This window comes from Megalobrama amblycephala, linkage group LG24, assembly GCF_018812025.1.
Source record: "Megalobrama amblycephala isolate DHTTF-2021 linkage group LG24, ASM1881202v1, whole genome shotgun sequence".
Classification (NCBI taxonomy): Eukaryota; Metazoa; Chordata; class Actinopteri; order Cypriniformes; family Xenocyprididae; genus Megalobrama; species Megalobrama amblycephala.
Genome location: NC_063067.1, coordinates 32,628,527 through 32,647,568, shown reverse-complemented (window position 1 = coordinate 32,647,568; position 19,042 = coordinate 32,628,527). Strand labels below are relative to the sequence as shown.

The window sequence follows — 19,042 nt, the reverse complement described above, 5'->3', positions numbered from 1 at the left end:
TCTGTCTACAGTATTTATTTGAATGCAGAAATTGATATGGTTATTATAATTTCATTATAAATCAGTAAACAATGACAGACCAATTTTCAGCATGCGAAGGAAAATTTTCTTTGCTATATCTTCTTGGTACTTAAATGCTCATATTGACACTCATCTGAAACATTAGGTAAATATTATAAGCATTGTGGGTATTTGTGGGATGTCATGCAGTTTTTCACACTGATTAGATGTCATTTGCAAGTTTTCATGTTCTCTTCTGTCCTGGGAAAGGCTTTAGAAGATGTTGAAGCTGTTTTTGGCGATCATTCACACAGCCTGTGTAAATACAAAGAGAGCAAAAAGCATTTGTACTTATTGCAGGAGACTTTACTAAATGCTATATGTTATGTGACACTTTCCACAAATAGGTGTTTCATTATTTTTTAGGCAATAAAGGTGCAAATCCCATTTTCATTAGAGAGAAAACTTAGATGTGTAACAGCAAACAGCATGAAAAGTAGCAATAATATGATTTGCAACCCTGTTACCAATTACATATTTTTAAAGGATTACTTCAACCAAAAATGAAAATTCTGTCATTTATTACTCACCCTCATGTCGTTCCACACCCGTAAGACCTTCGTTCATCTTTGGAACACAAATTAAGATAATTTTGATGAAATCCAATGGCTCAGTGAGGCCTCCATAGACAGCAACTCCACCAAACTTCTCAAGATCCATAAAGGTACTAAAGACATATTTAAATCAGTTCATGTGAGTACAGTGGTTCAATATTAATAGTATTAATATTGAACCACTGATTTCAAAACACTGCTTTGAATCTTTTGTTTCAGTCCAGTGATTCGGAGCGCCAAAGTCACGTGATTTCAGCAGTTTGGCATTTTGACACGCGATCCGAATCACTGAATTGAAACAAAAGATTCGAAGCAGTGTTTTGAAATCGGCCATCGCTAGATATTGTTGAAAAGTCGTTATTTTGTTTTTTTGGCACACAAAAAGTATTCTCGTCGCTTTATAATATTAAGGTTGAACCACTGTACTCACATGAACTGTTTTAAATATGTCTTGAGTACCTTTCTGGATCTTGAGAAGTTTGGTGCCATTGCTGGCTATGCAGGCTTCACTGAGCCATTGGATTTCATCAAAAATATCTTAGTTTGTGTTCCGAAAATGAATGAAGGTCTTACGGGTGTGGAACGGCATGAGGGTGAGTAATTAATGACATTATTTTCATTTTTGGGTGAACTAACCCTTTAACTAGTGCTTTGACTAATTACTTTTTGAAGACTTCAAAGTGGTGTTTGGTATCCTATTTTTGGAAAATATCATACATGCAATATGTTAATGAATATATTTCTCATTGAACTGGATGTAATTCAAAAATGCTCAACTATGGACAGAAACAGGCTCATTGAGTGCACTATAGGCCCAGATCTCCAATTAGGCAGTAAAAGACACTAACCAAGGTGTGTATTTGCCACGAGGCACGAACAACCCAGAGCCTCTAGACCGACATCCGTGTAGACAGGTCCATCGTTCCACATCAGGTCAAATCCGCCAACCCTCTTCTCCTTGCCTGTCAGACTAAGCACAACAGAATGTTTTGGACAACATTGTCAACTTAGACAATCCTCCACTCTCTTGCATGTAATTTTATATCATTTTGTCAAATCGTACCGGCCCTCCATGTCTACAATGTGCAAGGTGTCCTCCAGCAGTCTGTATTTTAGGTCATAGTCCTCCTGACTGCTGGCTGTGAGGGAGGGTGAAGCGTTCACTTCAATTAGCCACCTGCATGATGGCAAGTTGTGCTGTCATTCTTTTTTTTCTTTTTTTTTTTAGCAATGCAAAGTATTTCTACATTCATACAGTTCCGATAAGCAACATGAAATGCTTTCCCAACAATCAAAAATAAAGCATTCTCACGGCTTTAAATCCTGGTCCAGAAGTATGTCATATCCGTACAACTCAAAACAGTGTTTGTCATTGATGATGGTCTTCTGTACACTAAGCAGGCTGCGAATAAATATGTTGTCGACTTCTTTAAACAGAGTCTGCACTGTCTCGAAACCATGCTTAGCAGTCAGATAACAGCGCAGCTGTTGCATCTGCCACTTACAACCCTGAGAGAGTGAAAGTCAGAGATTACTGCTTTTTAATGAAGTATATTTTAATGAACATAATAGTACACTTCCAACATACTTTCTCAGGATCATAATCAGGAGCTGTTTTTTGCACTGCAACATTGGTGAGATGAACGTCTGTGTACATCAAGGTTAAAGGGGATAAACAAGTGAATTCCATGTCTGTTCCTGTGCTATGGGGCGTAATATATAAATAATGTGTGTAGTTCAGAAATATATGCAAAGGATACACTGATCGTCTATGCTGTTGAGAGAGAACCTGGTGTTGGAAAATCGAGCAAAACCATCACGATACAGCCAGGCCTTCAATGGAATATACTGCCAAAAACAAAATGATGTTCATTATATTGTCTGTCTAATTTTAAAAGTGCAACATGCTATGTCATAATTACTAGATGACAACCGGGACATTCTACTTGGAGCATAAATCTCGGACTCAGAATTATATAGTTTATATGGCAAAATAAATCTGTGTAATTTGAATAATCAACAATCAAAAACCTCAATGCAAGAAGTACAGTAACAATTGTTATGCAAATACAATGTATTATATTATAATAATGCATTAATAATGCACTTGCAAGCTTATAGTTTAGGAACATTAGGTACATTGAAAAAAATTGGTGTAGAAACAAATTTCACTCAGAAATTGCAAGTAAATTTCAATAACAATTACAAAGAAATGGCAAATAACACATCAAATTTATTTAAAACCTCGAAAAATCTTTTTTTTTTGCACTGTAGCAATTCAATTGTTAGCCACATTAAACTGTCTTTTATTTATTTTCAGATTATTCTTGTATTATTAAAACATTAACAATAGTCATTAATAGGAGTTATTAAACTGAAATATTACAAAATAACTGCTTAAATCTGCAGTCCGTAAGTTTTGCCTTTTTGTCGCCATCTCTGTTTGAAACCTGCAAATGCAGTTATTTGTGGAATTATCATCTTTGCGTGGGTTGTGCCTCGGGCCTCGGCACGGCTCCTCAGCGCGGATCTAATGTTTACTGTCAGTGACCGCACCGGTGTGGATACTGTACTTCAGAATCACAGATTGTAATCTTGGAAGTATGGCCAAAGTAGGAAATGTCATCTGAACAAGTAACATGTCTGCCACTTTTGTTCTGATCAAATTACAATAAATTGCGCTGCAAATGATTAAATCTAACGATCACTTAGCTCGGATCACGTCAAACCATTGCACATGCAAATTAGTATTAATGTTTTACTTTGTTCTCTAATGTTAACTGTTAATGTATTAGCGTTACATGTAGATTTAAATTTCTGTAGCCACTCTGCAGTTTGAAGTCTTTTGCTTTTGACTATGGGTGAATCTCCAGTTGTCACTGATGATTGTCATTTGAACATTTCTGGATTACAAGCCGCCATCAAAATGATAAGTTTAATTATTGCAGCTGCTGTGAGAAAAGGCTATAAATGATCCACCTCACATGATATAGCCTACTAGCTTTGACTCATTCTTTATGTAAACAGACGTGACACAGAGACAAACGGCGGCATGCTTGAATTTCCCGTGGAAACCCACCCAAATTAGAAAACATTATTACGAGCTTACCGTTGTCAATCAGGCTAAGGTAAGGAGATAGTTTTGAACACTGGCTGCTTATGTACTTGCTCAAAAATTGATTTTGGATCATTTTTAATCAATAAAAGTTACGGACTGCAGCTTTAACTACATTTTACAGCTGAGGCCGCTTCCATTTTGAGAGTTTTCGCATTACGTTGCAACTCTCAGGTGTTACAAAATGGAGCTCAGAAAAGTTGTAAGGACGTGATCGCTTTATACAAGTCTCATTCCAACATGTCGTTAATTTCCATGAAATTGCAAATATGACTTTTTCAAACAGGTTTCCCACTGCAGCAGGAGAAAGTACTTTATCAATGGAAAAAATAACACTGCATATGAAAAACAATTTAAAAAAAGGAAAAAGAAAAAAAAAAGCTCACTTACTGATGTTACTAGAACATAGACTCTCAAGTCAAATTTTCTCCCTGGTGGTAGAGGTAAAACACGTTCAGCAATAATAATAAAAGTTAAAGTAATCAAATATTAAGCTAAAGGCCAATTCACACTGCTCCTACAGATGCCGACAAACGCGGACAATCACCAGATTAAAGTACAAACCCGATTCCAAAAAAGTTGGGACACTGTACAAATTGTGAATAAAAACAGAATGCAATATTGTGGAAGTTTCAAATTTCAAAATTTTATTCAGAATACAACATAGATAACATATCAAATGTTCAAACTGAGAAAATGTATCATTTTAAGGGAAAAATAAGTTGATTTTAAATTTCATGGTATCAACACATCTCAAAAAAGTTGGGACAAGGCCATGTTTACCACTGTGTGGCATCCCCTCTTCTTTTTATAACAGTCTGCAAACGTCTGGAGACTGAGGAGACAAGTTGCTCAAGTTTAGGAATAGGAATGTTGTCCCATTCTTGTCTAATACAGGCTTCTAGTTGCTCAACTGTCTTAGGTCTTCTTTGTCGCATCTTCCTCTTTATGATGCGCCAAATGTTTTCTATGGGTGAAAGATCTGGACTGCAGGCTGGCCATTTCAGTACCCGGATCCTTCTTCTACGCAGCCATGATGTTGTAATTGATGCAGTATGTGGTCTGGCATTGTCATGTTGGAAATGCAAGGTCTTCCCTGAAAGAGACAACGTCTGGATGGGAGCATATGTTGTTCTAGAACTTGGATATACTTTTCAGCATTGATGGTGCCTTTCCAGATGTGTAAGCTGCCCATGCCACACGCACTCGTGCAACCCCATACCATCAGAGATGCAGGCTTCTGATCTGAGCGCTGATAACAACTTGGGTTGTCCTTGTCCTCTTTAGTCCGGATGACATGGCGTCCCAGTTTTCCAAAAAGAACTTCAAATTTTGATTCGTCTGATCACAGAACAGTTTTCCACTTTGCCACAGTCCATTTTAAATGAGCCTTGGCCCAGAGAAAACGCCTGCGCTTCTGGATCATGTTTAGATGTGGCTTCTTTTTTGACCTATAGAGTTTTAGCCGGCAACGGCGAATGGCACGGTGGATTGTGTTCACCGACAATGTTTTCTGGAAGTATTCCTGAGCCCATGTTGTGATTTCCATTACAGTAGCATTCCTGTATGTGATGCAGTGCCATCTAAGGGCTCGAAGATCACGGGCATCCAGTATGGTTTTCCGGCCTTGACCCTTACGCACAGAGATTGTTCCAGATTCTCTGAATCTTTGGATGATATTATGCACTGTAGATGATGATAACTTCAAACTCTTTGCAATTTTTCTCTGAGAAACTCCTTTCTGATATTGCTCCACTATTTTTCGCCGCAGCATTGGGGGAATTGGTGATCCTCTGCCCATCTTGACTTCTGAGAGACACTGCCACTCTGAGAGGCTCTTTTTATACCCAATCATGTTGCCAATTGACCTAATAAGTTGCAAATTGGTCCTCCAGCTGTTCCTTATATGTACATTTAACTTTTCCGGCCTCTTATTGCTACCTGTCCCAACTTTTTTGGAATGTGTAGCTCTCATGAAATCCAAAATGAGCCAATATTTGGCATGACATTTCAAAATGTCTCACTTTCAACATTTGATATGTTATCTATATTCTATTGTGAATAAAATATAAGTTTATGAGATTTGTAAATTAATTGTCCCAACTTTTTTTGGAATCGGGTTTGTACGTCACTTCTCAGACATTCCACGACTCAACAAGCGCTGATTCAGTGCTCAGTTTTTGAAAACAAGCTCTGATGGAGGTAACACACTGATCTGACAAAACCTGACCAAGTGTCGTCTGTCAGCATCTGTCGGTGCAGTGTGAACTGTCCTTAAAACAGCATTAGATGTACCAGCTATGAGGTAGGGATTCTCAATGTAGTGCTGAGCGACATAGCTCTCAACTTGAGCCTCATCTTTCTGTTCTTCAGAGCGGGTCCCGTCCTAAAACCAACAGCAGCACAGTTACACAACAAGAGGCTGAGTAACTAATGACAGAATTTACATGTTTGGGAAAATGTAAAGATTTAAGATTAAGTGCTATCAAAGTTGTATTACCTTCCTCCAATCTATGATATCTTTGAGTTTTCGAAACAGAAAAATTCCTTTCCCTTGTGATCGTGCCACCTGTGTTGAGAAGTTATTGTAACGATGGATGACCTGTTGATGATCATTTTGGCAGTATCGTACTGCTATAAACACTCACAGGCTTCATGATCCAGGTGCTCCCTGGGCTTCTCTTAAACTCTTCCACAAAGATGTGATACTCACTGGGCAGCACAAACGTACGTGGGAAGAAGTCACATTTGGCTGCCTCTAAACGCCCAGCCTCCCGCTCTAAAGTTTTTCTATACCTCTTCAGGTTTTTCACCATCAGGTTCTTACGGGTCAGCTGAAAAATATAAATTATTCATGATTATATAATCTACACAATATTCTGCATTTCATACAATGTATTATACAATGTAATTTGTATAATTTCAACCTCGTAGTGGTTGCGGAAGTGACATATCCGCACGTGTTCCTCCATGTACGAGTGATCGAAGTTCTCTCTCAGCCATCCAACATCACACCAGTTAAAGTCCCACTCGCCATCACTGTATGGAGAGACATGAATGCATGATGAAAAGAAGATACTGTAGGGTTTGAAAACACACACAGTAAAAGCACAGCACTTACTCTTTCACCTCTACCCAACCTGGTCTCTGGTTTAGGACATCCTGTATGGTGTTGAACAGGCCACATCTGTACTTTATGCAACTCCTTCCCTCCCTAAAAAAATGAACCACCCTGTAAGTGACCTTTTATTCATACATATGTATATGGGTCAATGACGTGACGGGCCATTTTTTTGTCCAAAGGCCTTAATAATAATAATAATAATAATAAACAAAGATATGATATCTAAAGTATGTAAGGTAGTACAACTAGATCTGTTTTAATGAATCCAAAAGGTTTTAATTATATTTCGCTACATATAAAGGTATTTTAAAGATTTTGAAGTGTCAAAAAGTCATTCGGTTTAAACATCCAAAGGTCAATACAACCATTTAATTTGTGATTAAAATATCTGGCATGATTTTATAACATCATATATCAACATAGTGCAAAATGGTATTGAAATTATGTGTAGAAGAAGTCGTTGCTTTGTTATGAGAGAGAATGTCCGGAAAAATGAATTTCATTGATGTCATTCAACCATCCAATCTAAAGGGACCATTTTAGATCAAGTCATGTGGTCAATATCATGTGACAGGATGTAACATCATTCAGAGACCTGCAAAGGACCACATGATCGTGAAGCAAAGTATTTTTGAGAAGCAGCATGAAAATGTCTTTTTTATTTCCAACCTAATTATTTTACTTGTAAAATACTTTATTCACAAATGTAAAACTATGAAAGTGACCCCCCATTTTTGTCACTTTCAAGATGATGTTAAGATCTATATTAAATACTTATCTACCTCCTGTAACAAAAAGGCTACTAAAACTCTGAATGTATGCTCACTTTTTGGTGTTTTTGTATAATCTTTATTTTGTTTTGTGTGGAGGATTATGTTTATGTGATCTGTTTAACTGATATTTCCCCATTTATTTATTTATTTATTGTTATTATTATTATTATTATTATTATTAATTATTTATTTTCCTTTCTTATTTTCAATGTGATGTCATGTTTGGCCGTCCCTGAACCCCTGGCTCTTTTCTCTTGGCTATTTCTCACTTTTGTACTTTGTAAACAAATGTGTATTATTAATAAAAAAAATCATGAAGCAAAGCAACTAACTCTCTCTTAACTATTTGATAAATTCATGTTTTCACTTGATCATACGAATGTCCCAATACATCAGATACATTTTACATTAACATGGAAAATGTAATATTTCAAAAACTTGAACTAAATATAATGTTTGATTGTCCTTTTGTTAGCTAGCTAGATATCAGCCTGTTAGCATTGTTTGAAAACATCGTCATTCGGTATAACCAAAAGTGTCATTCAGTAAAACCGAAATTTTGGTTAAACCGAATGACTTTTTGCTGACAAATTTTCTCCATCTTGTAAAAAATGACAAAAGCAGTGTTAATTGATTATAAAAAACACATAACCTCATTGTTAACACTTAAAGGAATAGTTCACTTTCAAATAAATTTTCCTGATAATTTACTCACCCCCATGTCATCCAAGATGTTCATGTCTTTCTGTCTTCAGTCAAAAAGAAATGAAGGTTTTTGATGAAAACATTCCAGGATTATTCTCCTTATAGTGGGCTTCAGTGGCCTCCAAATGGTTGAAGGTCAAAATTACAGTTTCAGTGCAGCTTCAAAGGGCTTTAAACGATACCAGACGAGGAATAAGGGTCTTATCTAGAGAAACCATAGGTCATTTTCTTAAAAAAAAAAAATATATATAAGTTTTAAATGCTCATCTTGAACTAGCTCTCTTCTTCTTCTCTATTATAATTCCAGCAGTGTAGACACTGCTAAGTGTATTACTGCCCTCCACAGGTCAAAGTTTGAACTAATTGTTATATACTTGCACTAGAATATTGTATATGACAATTTAGTTCAAACTTTGACCTGTGGAGGGCAGTAATACACTTAGCAGCGTCTACACTGCTGGAATTCAAATAGAGAAGAAGAAGAAGAAGAGAGCTAGTTCAAGATGATAGCTAGTTCATTTATGGTTAAAATGTATAAAAAATTTTTTTTTTTTTTAGAAAACGACCGATTGGTTTGTCTAGACAAGACCCTTATTCCTCGTCTGGGGTCGCTGTAAACTGTAATTTTGACCTTCAACCGTTTGGAGGCCATTGAAGTCCACTAAATGGAGAATAATCCCGGAATGTTTTCCTCAAAAACCTTAATTTCTTTTCGACTGAAGAAAGAAAGACATGAACATCTTAGATAACATGGGGGTGAGTAAATTATCAGGAAAATTTAATTTGAAAGTGAACTAATCCTTTAATAAAACTTATCAATACAATATTATACAATATAATACAACTCATACAATATTAATTATATCTCCATTATGTTGTTTTTTTACGTCAATGACCCATATACAGACAACAGTCTGAACTTCAGATAAAATATAAAAACGCTTTTTTCTTTTAAATGCAGTTTGTACAAGCATCTCCACTATTCAAAAGTTTGAGGTCAGTAAGATTTTTAAATGTTTTTGAAAGAAGTTTTCTGTTTGAATATGTTTTAAAATGTAATTTACTGATGCAAAGCTGAATTTTAAGCATTATTCAGAGTCACATGATCAAGAAACATTTCTGATTATTATCAATGTTGAAATCAGTTGTGCTGCTTCATATTTTTGCTGAAACAGCGTTACATTTTTTCTGGATTATTTGATTTACAGAATATCATTTATTTGCGATATAAATCTTTTGTAACATTATAAATGTCTTCACTGTCACTTTGTATCAATTTAATGAATCCGTGCTGAATAAAAGTATCATTTTGGCTTTATTTTATGGTGATGTAGTTACATTGTACTTACTTAAGTACTGAGTAATATTAATTAACTACATGTCCTTACTAGGGTTACAGTTAGAGTTAGGGTTTGGTTTAGAGTTAGTTACTTGTAATTATGCATAATTTACTGTTATTACTATAGTAAATACATGTAGTAATGTATAACTACGTTACCTTAAAATAAAGGTAAATAAATCGTTACTGCTCCAAACTGTATTGCGGTGGTGTAAAGTAGGCCTATCAAGACACTTAAATGAATGAAAGAAATTTTATTAGAAAACAAAAGCTCACAGACTTACCCTTCCTTTTTCCTTTGGGAATTGTAAGCAGCTTTGTGTCCAGCTGTCTGCTGTTTAAAGAAAGTTTGTTACAGCAAACCTTATTAATGCTGGAGCGTCACACAATTGTGTAATGCAAAGCTGATTTTAAAGACGGTATATAGGAATGGCTCTTGTATAGCACACGATTTCACCTAATTCAGTTGTACGTTTGTGTCAAAACTCACTTACCTTATTCTTGGACATGTCCGTAACTAACCTGACAACAGCGGAACATTAGCAGCGTGACACTAGAATGTAGTCTATATGTTGTCATAGCAACCACCGCTGACCAATCGCCGCGCTGCATCCCGCAGTGACGTTCAGAGGCAAACCTCCCAAAACACTCTGACACAGATATATGATCCATATATCACAGATCTGGATTTGCTTTTGGCAATAAGCAAGATTTTTTATCCAAATACAAATAAAAATAACTCACAAAAAAATAAATAAATAAATAAAAATAAATAAATACTCTGCTCTCAGATACCATACCACACATAATATATATATATATATATATATATATATATATATATTTTTTATTTTTATTTTTTTTTTTTTCTTATATCCTGTTAATCGATTGACTCATGAAAGAGCAATACATAGACGCAAAAACAAAGGAATGAAGTTGGTAATAAATGTTACGATGTTGGAAATATTTGCTTTTGTCTTTTAGAGCTTCTTGGTGTAAACAACATGAATGTACACTAGGTGGCAGCATAATTTAAATAAAATTATCCACAAGGAAACAAAATCTTCACGTGCACAGAAGCTTGTTACACAAAAATGTGTCCAAAAACAAACGTAGTCTGACAACAGCGTGATTTTTCGAAATATCTCACACAAATAAACATGCATTGCAGAATAAAGGCAGGAGTTAGATGAGCTTTATCAGTGATGCTTAACCCTTTTTTTTTTTTTACTCCAAAGCCCTTATTTTCCAAAACTTCCATATGCATTGCTTCCGGTTCAGGTCTTTTTGTATGTTTTGTTAAATATACTCAAGACACCTTCAAATTAGCTATTATTATTATTTTTTCTTCTCACTAACATTCGGATATTAAAATTAAATAAAAACTAGCTAGGTTAGCTTACCTTAAATGCCCGTATATTGCAATTCCATTTATACTGCTGCTGTTAGGCTAACATTTTCTCTTTTTCTATTAACAAACATATTAAAATGTTTAATCCAATAACTAATTAATTTTAGGCCTTTTTTTCAGCCACTTGGAAGTTCGCAGAGGCCCCCTAAAGTAAGGTGACCAGATTTTTTAAATGGAAACCGGGGACATTTCCTATTTGAGTGGTCAAAATATCACAGAAATATCATTTGTTATTTTTTATTAATTAAAAAACGCGACAATACATTTTTTTATGTTTTTTTAATATTTTTTTTTTTAAATAGGCTATTATTACATTAAATAATTATGTTTTAGTTTGATTATTAGGATTTTTGGTCCAGTTTTAATACAGTTTACCAAAAAATAGTTACCAGAAGCAGTCCAAAACAATATGCCTATTATAACAAAAGTATGACTTTACAAAGGCACATTACAAAAATAAAACAACATAAATATAAGAAGATACGGTAAAAAAATGACATTTAACAAATATTTTTACTATTATAAACAAATGTTATTACTAATTTTAACTATTATATCGCATTTTAGACACATTTTAAGTACAAAGTTGCAAGTGTATTATTATTTATTATTTTATTATTATTATTATTTATTCATACCCGTGTACCTTCATCATGTGATATAGTTAAGATGTGTGTGTGGAAATTACTGCTTTGTGAATGCGGAACTTTTGGGGACGTTTAAAGGTGCCCTAGAATCAAAAATTGAATTTACCTCGGCATAGTTGAATAACAAGAGTTCAGTACATGGAAAAGACATACAGTGAGTCTCAAACACCATTGTTTCCTCCTCCTTATGTAAATCTCATTTGTTTAAAAGACCTCTGAAAAACAGGCGAATCTCAACATAACACCGGCTGTTACGTAACAGTCGGGATCATTAATACAGTATGTATGACCCCAATATTTGCATATGCCAGCCCATGTTCAAGGCATTAGACAAGGGCAGCCAGTATTAACGTCTGGATCTGTGCACAGCTGAATCATCAGACTAGGTAAGCAAGCAAGAACAATAGCAAAAAATGGCAGATGGAGCGATAATAACTGACATGATCCATGATTACATGATATTTTTAGTGATATTTGTAAATTGTCTTTCTAAATCTTTCATTAGCATGTTGCTAATGTACTGTTAAATGTGGTTAAAGTTACCATTGTTTCTTACTGTATTCACGGAGACAAGAGCCGTCGCTATTTTAATTTTTTAAACACTTGCAGTCTGTATAATTCATAAACACAACTTCATTATTTATAAATCTCTCCAACAGTGTGTAATGTTAGCTTTAGCCACGGAGCACTATCAAACTCATGCAGAATCAAAAGTAAACATCCAAATAAATACTTTACTCTATGCGATTAGACATGCTGCATGACGAACATTTTGTAAAGATCCATTTGAGGCTTTTATTAGCTGTGTGAACTTTGTAAATGGATGTATTATAGTCGAGAGCTCGGGGGGCAGGGAGCGCGCGATTTAAAGGGGCCGCACATGCTTAATTGGTGCATAGTTAATGATGCCCCAAAATAGGCAGTTAAAAAAATTAATTAAAAAAAAAACTATGGGCTATTTTGAGCTGAAACTTCACAGACACATTCTGGGGACACCTTAGACTTATATTACATCTTGTAAAAACTGGTTCTAGGGCACCTTTAAAATTGTGCAAAACAATCCCACACCCTGTATGTTATTTACCTTGAAACCGTTTTTTATATAAATATATAATTGACGACGCTCTGGACCAGGTTGCGTTCTTTATGGAGTAGCGGCGCATGCACGACTAGCTGCACAGCCCCCTCTGTTGGTGAATAATAATCACGATTGCTCTGATTACCAACATGCTGCTGTATGTTTTTTGCCGTGTATTTGAGTTGCATATTGGTGTATTTGCGGGTTGTTTTGAATGAGCTGTAAAACGGGGCAGCTCCAGTCTGGGACAGAACACCAACAACTGGGGGCGTCTGGTCACGCTATACCCTAAAGGGCCCTGACCCCTGTACAGCATCCAAGGCGCATTATTTGTGTTTGGTTTGGGAGTTTTTGGTGAAACAACGCTTTATTTTGGTGGGCACTGACTTTATGTGAGTTCGCAAGTGACCAAGGCAGGATATGTTGACCACTGTAGGCTGATAATGTTCTGCAGCTGTGTGATTCGACCTCTCAGTTCACAAAATCTTACATCAAAACGCTGTCCAAATGGACAATTGTCTATAAAAACCAATCTGCCATCTCTTCAAAGCAAAGCAAAGCTCAGGGGATGAAATGTACTTCATCCATGGATCAGCAGAATCCTTTACACATAGAGAAAGGATTACCTGTATGACTCCAGCCATGCCAACTGCCTGGGCTAGTACGTTTTTATCCTTCATCTCTCCTTGGGAGATATGAGAAGCAAACACAAAGTGTGGTGAAAAACCTCCTTGTTCTGTGGCGCTGGTCCAGAGTCCTCATCCCAGAGCTTCCCTAAGCATTGTTGGATTCAAAGTGGAATGTTGGCGTGGAGGGTAATTGCCTCTGAGTGGGACGGTAGCGTTATGGCCAGGATATGGCGTGCAGTCTTTATCCTGACAGCTCAGCCCCAAATAGGGAAAGATCCCAGCAGGGATGAACTTCTCATGCTGTCCTGTCCAGGTTTGAGGTTGTGGTTCTGGTGCTCTGGTCAGGGAAAATGTGAGGAAAAACAACCTGCATGTCCTCTAGAGCTGAGAAAGGAACAATTTTCAGCTTATAGGAATATTGTATCAACCTCCAAATGCTCCTATGAAAGGCTGTGAGCGATTTTTCCATTACTACTAGTGTTATCAAATGCTGGGACATGACTCCAGGCTCTGGTATGTGTGGCCAGAACCCTCTAACCAAACTTAATGCAGTTTGACTCTCTGCCTTGGTGGTTGGAATGGACATCTTCAGGTTTGGAGCCAGCCTCTCTCCTTGAGACAGCCGTCCAAACACTTGCCAACTAATAATCAAAATCACTGATAAGCAAAAACCTTTCAACGGGTCTTGTGAGCGTGAAAGTTTGAATTTTATATAACGGTGTTCAAACTATTCATTGTTTGATTTTTAGAATAATGCACAGCTGACCTTTGAAAGATTAATCTGGCACATTTGGCATGTGAAGACATCACAAGCAAACATGACTTGACTGTGGATTATACATTAACATTTAACAGTTAACATATGCACAGTGTTTCCCAAAATGGGGGCCAAAAAAATTCAAAACAGACCAAAGAAATTCAAAAAAGATATTTTTGTTGAGCTCTTAATACAGGGTTATTTTGTAATTGAACAATTGGCTCACTTTTGTTTCATGAGTTTGAATTTGAATTGGCCACATCTCACAAATCTGTTTATACCATTCAAAAGTTTTGCGTCAGCAAGATTTTTATTTTAAAGAAATTAATACTTTTGCTCAAGGGTGCATTCAACTGATCAAAAATGACATTTATAATGTTACTAAAGATTTCGGTTTCAAATAAATGCTGTTTTATTTGAAAAAATAAAACAGCATCAAAAAAATCTTGAAAAACATTGTATCACATGGTTTCTGCAAACATATTAAGTAGCACAACTGTTTTTAACTTTGATAATAATAAGGAATGTTCCTTGAATACCAAGGAACAAGCAGATCGGTTTCCTTGCTAGAGAAGCGTTCATTTTTTCCGCTTGCAATTCCACCATGTTAACAGCGTATGCGCTATGGTGCGAGTGCAACTGGCTTTTAAAGGGAATGAGAGATGAGACTTGGTTTATTGCACGTCACACCCAAAACACACCCATTAGTCATTAAGAGACTAGGGACAACCCTTTTAGACCATGCACCGGGCGTGCCAACCATTTTCCCCATCGTTAAACTAGCAAAAGTGGATTCTGACACGCCCTGAGTGCACTTGCGCCATGCGATTTAAACCATGCGCTTACTGTAGATCATTAAAATAGGGCCCCAAAAGTGCAAATGCAAAAAGAAATGAAATTTCACGCCTGTACAGTAGAGGGCGCAACTCAAACAAACCTTTCAGCTCCATTCTGGACTGCAAAAGAACAGGACGCAGAAGAGAAAAAGGTTTAACGCTCTACTTCAGCAATAAAAATAAATAAATTTAAACACAAAAGTGATGTTTATCTAAAGTAATTTTTGCTTATTAGTATGGTTGAATTGGATCATTGAAGGTCAGAAGCAAAGACACTGGTTAATAAAGTGAGATTAAATACATAAAGTATATCGGTGTAATTTAACATTTAATTATTGCAGGTTTACATAATATTCTGAATTTGCATTTCACTGTTTTTTATTAATTTTGAGGAATACTGAAACTATGTTACTTTACTAGTTACTTGAAAAAAGTAATCTGATTACATAACTCGGACACTGCATGTGACACTGAAGACTGCAGTAATGATGCTGAAAATCAGCTTTGCCATCACAGGAATAAATTACATCTTAAAACATATTTAAATAGAAATATTGCAATAATATTTCACAATATTACTGTATTTTTTATATAAATAAATGCAGCCTTGGTGAGTATAAGTCACCTGAAACACTTTCAAAAGCACACAAAAAATCGTACAGAGCCCAAACCCCAATATATATATACTTTGTTTTGTTTGATCAAATGTTCAAAGTTTGTCTTGATGAAGCTTGCTTTCATATTATTTTTTATTATTTTTTATTCTTATTTATTTACATTTGCAGTCGTTTTCATGATCTATCTTAAAAATGTATCTTGCTCCGATCACTTGGCTCAATTGCGGTATGTAACAATCCATTCCTGATGACTAAAATCATGCCCCTTCCTACATTTCCCTCTTGAATACCCTGTTTCACACAGAAATGCATCACATACGGAAGTTAAATGATCAGAGATTTCACTAAAAGTTAAATCTGTGATCAGAGCATTACGTCATTAGTCACATCACAGTAGAATTTCTCAGTCAACTGCACTCTTACATTAAACACTTACTGTTTACACCATTGACACTGCAGTGTATATAGATCATCTATAATTTCTCCCTCTAATACACCTCACCATCATATATTGTATTTAGTTGTCGAATGTCCCTTTAAACAAAGATTATCTATCATAAAAAAGCTTGCATCATACATCTGAGAACCAGAGACTTGTTATAAAATTGCTCCAGTCAGCTGCTTCTGGAATGAATTTGATGGTTCTTGCCGCAGAGGCTGTCGATCATCAAGACAACATGCTTAATTGTCTGTGAAAGATTGCCACAAGGGGATCAAAATTCCCTTTATGCCTAAAAGCAATTACTTTGCCCTTGTTTTTTTTTAAAATCTCCACTTGTGCACCGGAGCATGCATGAAAACAAGAGGCATGCTGGGACTGTATTAGATATAGGCACCTGAAAAAGGACTATGATTGAGCTCTGTTGAAATAATCAATATATTAAAGTCAAGTTCATATAAGTGAAACATTACCATAGGTGTTAACTATGTTAGTTGATGAGTGTGCAAAAGGACCACAGGTATAAAATGTTTCTTATGATATTAGAACTGGATCCACTGTTGATCCAGTATTTCAGAACAGGTGTGTTATTGTGATATAGACCAGCTTCACTAATTAATCTATTTAAAAATACATATAAAGTTGCAAGACATAATAATTACAAAATAATAGGAATGACTTTCTTCTAGAGGCTTGTAGGAATATTAAACAAAGCCATTTAAAGATTTGGGAGCAGTATTTTTTTCTTTCTTTTTTTTTTTTAAAGAAATTAATATTTGTATTCAGCAAGGATGCTTTAAATTGATCAAAAGTGACAGTAAAGACTTTTTATAATTTTACAAAACATTTGTTTCAAATAAATGCTTTTATTTTAAACTTCATCAAAGAATCCTGAACAGCACCACTGATTTCAACACTGATAATATTAAGACATGTTTCTTGAGCAGCAAATCCTCATATTACAATGATTTCTGAAGGATCATGTGACACTGAAGACTGGAGTAATGATGCTGAAAATTCAGATTTGATCACAGGAATAAATTACATTTTAAAATGTATTACAATAGTAAACAGTTATTTTAAATTGTAATAATATTTCACAATTTTACAGTTTTTCCTGTATTTTTGATAATAAATGCAGCCTTGTTGAGACACAAATATTATAAAAATCCCAAACTTTTGAACAAACACGTTTATATATTCTGTATTTATAGCTCTATTGACAGCTAATTACAATACAACCCATGAAATCAATGGGGTCAGGGTTTAAAAACAGAAATTTAACTCTATTGATTTTTTAAATATGCAATATATTCTTTGAATCATGAAGTTGACAATCATTGTTTAGGTAAAGACTTACATTGTAAGCAGTGTTGGGGAAAGTTACACTTTATTTTAATGTGTCTCTATTACCATGTAATTATAAATATAAGTACTGAGTAATTTTAATTAAGTAGGGTCAGGGTAGGATTAGGGTTTGGTTTAGGGTTAGTTGCATGCAATTATGCCTAACTTATGGTTATTACTATAGTAAATACATGTAATATATGCAACAAGGACACATTAAAATAAAGTGTTACAAAAGTTACTTTTTTTACTAATTTTTTTTTCTTTGCTTCGTTACTTTTTTATGGAAAGTAATGTGTTAAATTACATTTTTCTCACTTGAGCTGGGCTTGCTTTTTTTTTTTTTTTTTTTTTTTTTTTTTAAAAGGCAAATTCACACCTGTACAGTAGAGGGCACAGCTCAAACTAATCTTTCAGCTGTGCTGCCATTCTGGATTAAAGAACAACAGGATGAAGGACAAGAAAGTTCAACACTCTTACTTCGACAATAAAAACTAAAGAATGTCACAGAGGCTGTCAGTATTTTAATTTAACCCAGAATTTCCCTTCAACTTATTGAAGCCACAACAGCACTTCATAGCTGGCCTCACATAACTATGTAATATTCAAAGACATAGATTAAATGTTATGCAAGATACCACATCTAACAGTTTCTGTTCATGAATGGAATGTCATTGAAATTCAGAATACCATCGGCACATTCTTTGCTATAAATACAGTTTCTCAGGCAAAAGTATATATCATCCAACATCTCTAACTATTACAGTTGTTGAAATATTTTGAATTTGGTAGCATGCTGTAAAAACGGGGCCTCCATAACTGACACACTGTGGGTCTCTGATATGATGTTTAAGAATTTTATGCATAATGCAAAGCGCACAATTTCCACTGCTTAAACCACTGCTCGAGTTTGAGGACAAACAGAGGGACAGACTGGACATACTGAGAAAGCTTATCAGAAAGCCCAATTGTCTAAACTATGTACAAAAGTCTTTTTAAACAGGCACAGGAAAAACATTGAAGAGTGGAAGTGAAATTATCACAGCAAAATCCCCAGAGTTAAATCAACTCTGCTCAGAGTACATTTGGTCCCTCTCTAGTAACACTAAAGCAGAGTTAAAGTTCATGAGATAATTAAGCAATGAATTAATTGATGATTATTAGTGATGAACACCTGCTGTTAACAAGCTGAATCACTAAAGAAAAGAAAAACACAGAAACTACAACTGACTTAGCCACAGCCTTAGATGAAATCAAATGAAAGTGAAAGACAATCTATGAAGAAGATCTGATTAAACAACACCACAGACAGCATTACCAGCTTCACTTATTACAAACCAGATTGACTTTATTTCTGTCACATGGCCACAGAAGTTTTCAATTAGAATTAAAAGAGGTTAAGATGTTGATGTTTTATTGGGAAAGAAAACAAAAGGGAAAAACGATGCCACCATCATGGAGATCAGTGTTTGCCTTAGTTGGGCTCTTGACCCTTGACATACTATATTTGATTTTTCTCTGGAACAATGCATGACTTTGTAAAGCAGTGAGGTCAATGTTTTACATTGAGCAAATATTAACTGCTTTTGTATATTTTGTTAAGCATTGTGA

General features: G+C 35.3%; 1 protein-coding gene across 2 annotated transcripts; it reads right to left on the bottom strand.

The window, feature by feature from the left end:
* Nucleotides 1–83: 83 nt before the first annotated feature.
* Nucleotides 84–10,280, bottom strand: ttll9 (tubulin tyrosine ligase-like family, member 9). Of its 2 annotated transcripts, none has more exons than XM_048178083.1 (14): nucleotides 10,165–10,280; nucleotides 9,955–10,004; nucleotides 6,851–6,943; nucleotides 6,657–6,768; nucleotides 6,378–6,563; nucleotides 6,230–6,298; nucleotides 6,025–6,115; nucleotides 4,120–4,160; nucleotides 2,375–2,462; nucleotides 2,203–2,261; nucleotides 1,927–2,123; nucleotides 1,678–1,791; nucleotides 1,463–1,584; nucleotides 84–315 (listed from the first exon to the last, which is right to left on the bottom strand). In XM_048178083.1, the coding sequence occupies exons 1-14, from the start codon at nucleotides 10,177–10,179 to the stop codon at nucleotides 245–247; spliced, it is 1,308 nt and encodes a 435-aa protein (XP_048034040.1). In that variant the 5' UTR covers nucleotides 10,180–10,280; the 3' UTR covers nucleotides 84–244. The 2 variants fall into 2 exon arrangements, with proteins under 2 accessions (XP_048034040.1, XP_048034041.1); XM_048178084.1 differs by having other exon boundaries at nucleotides 9,955–10,001; nucleotides 10,165–10,267.
* Nucleotides 10,281–19,042: the final 8,762 nt, after the last annotated feature.

Bases quoted from the DNA above. Each gene is read 5' to 3' on its own strand.
- ttll9 (XM_048178083.1), bottom strand. The intron at 4,161-6,024 runs GTACATCTAATG...CTCTACCACCAG, and splicing joins GAATCCCTACCTCATAGCTG to GGAGAAAATTTGACTTGAGA. The intron at 2,262-2,374 runs GTATCCTTTGCA...TGATGTACACAG, and splicing joins CAACAGCATAGACGATCAGT to ACGTTCATCTCACCAATGTT.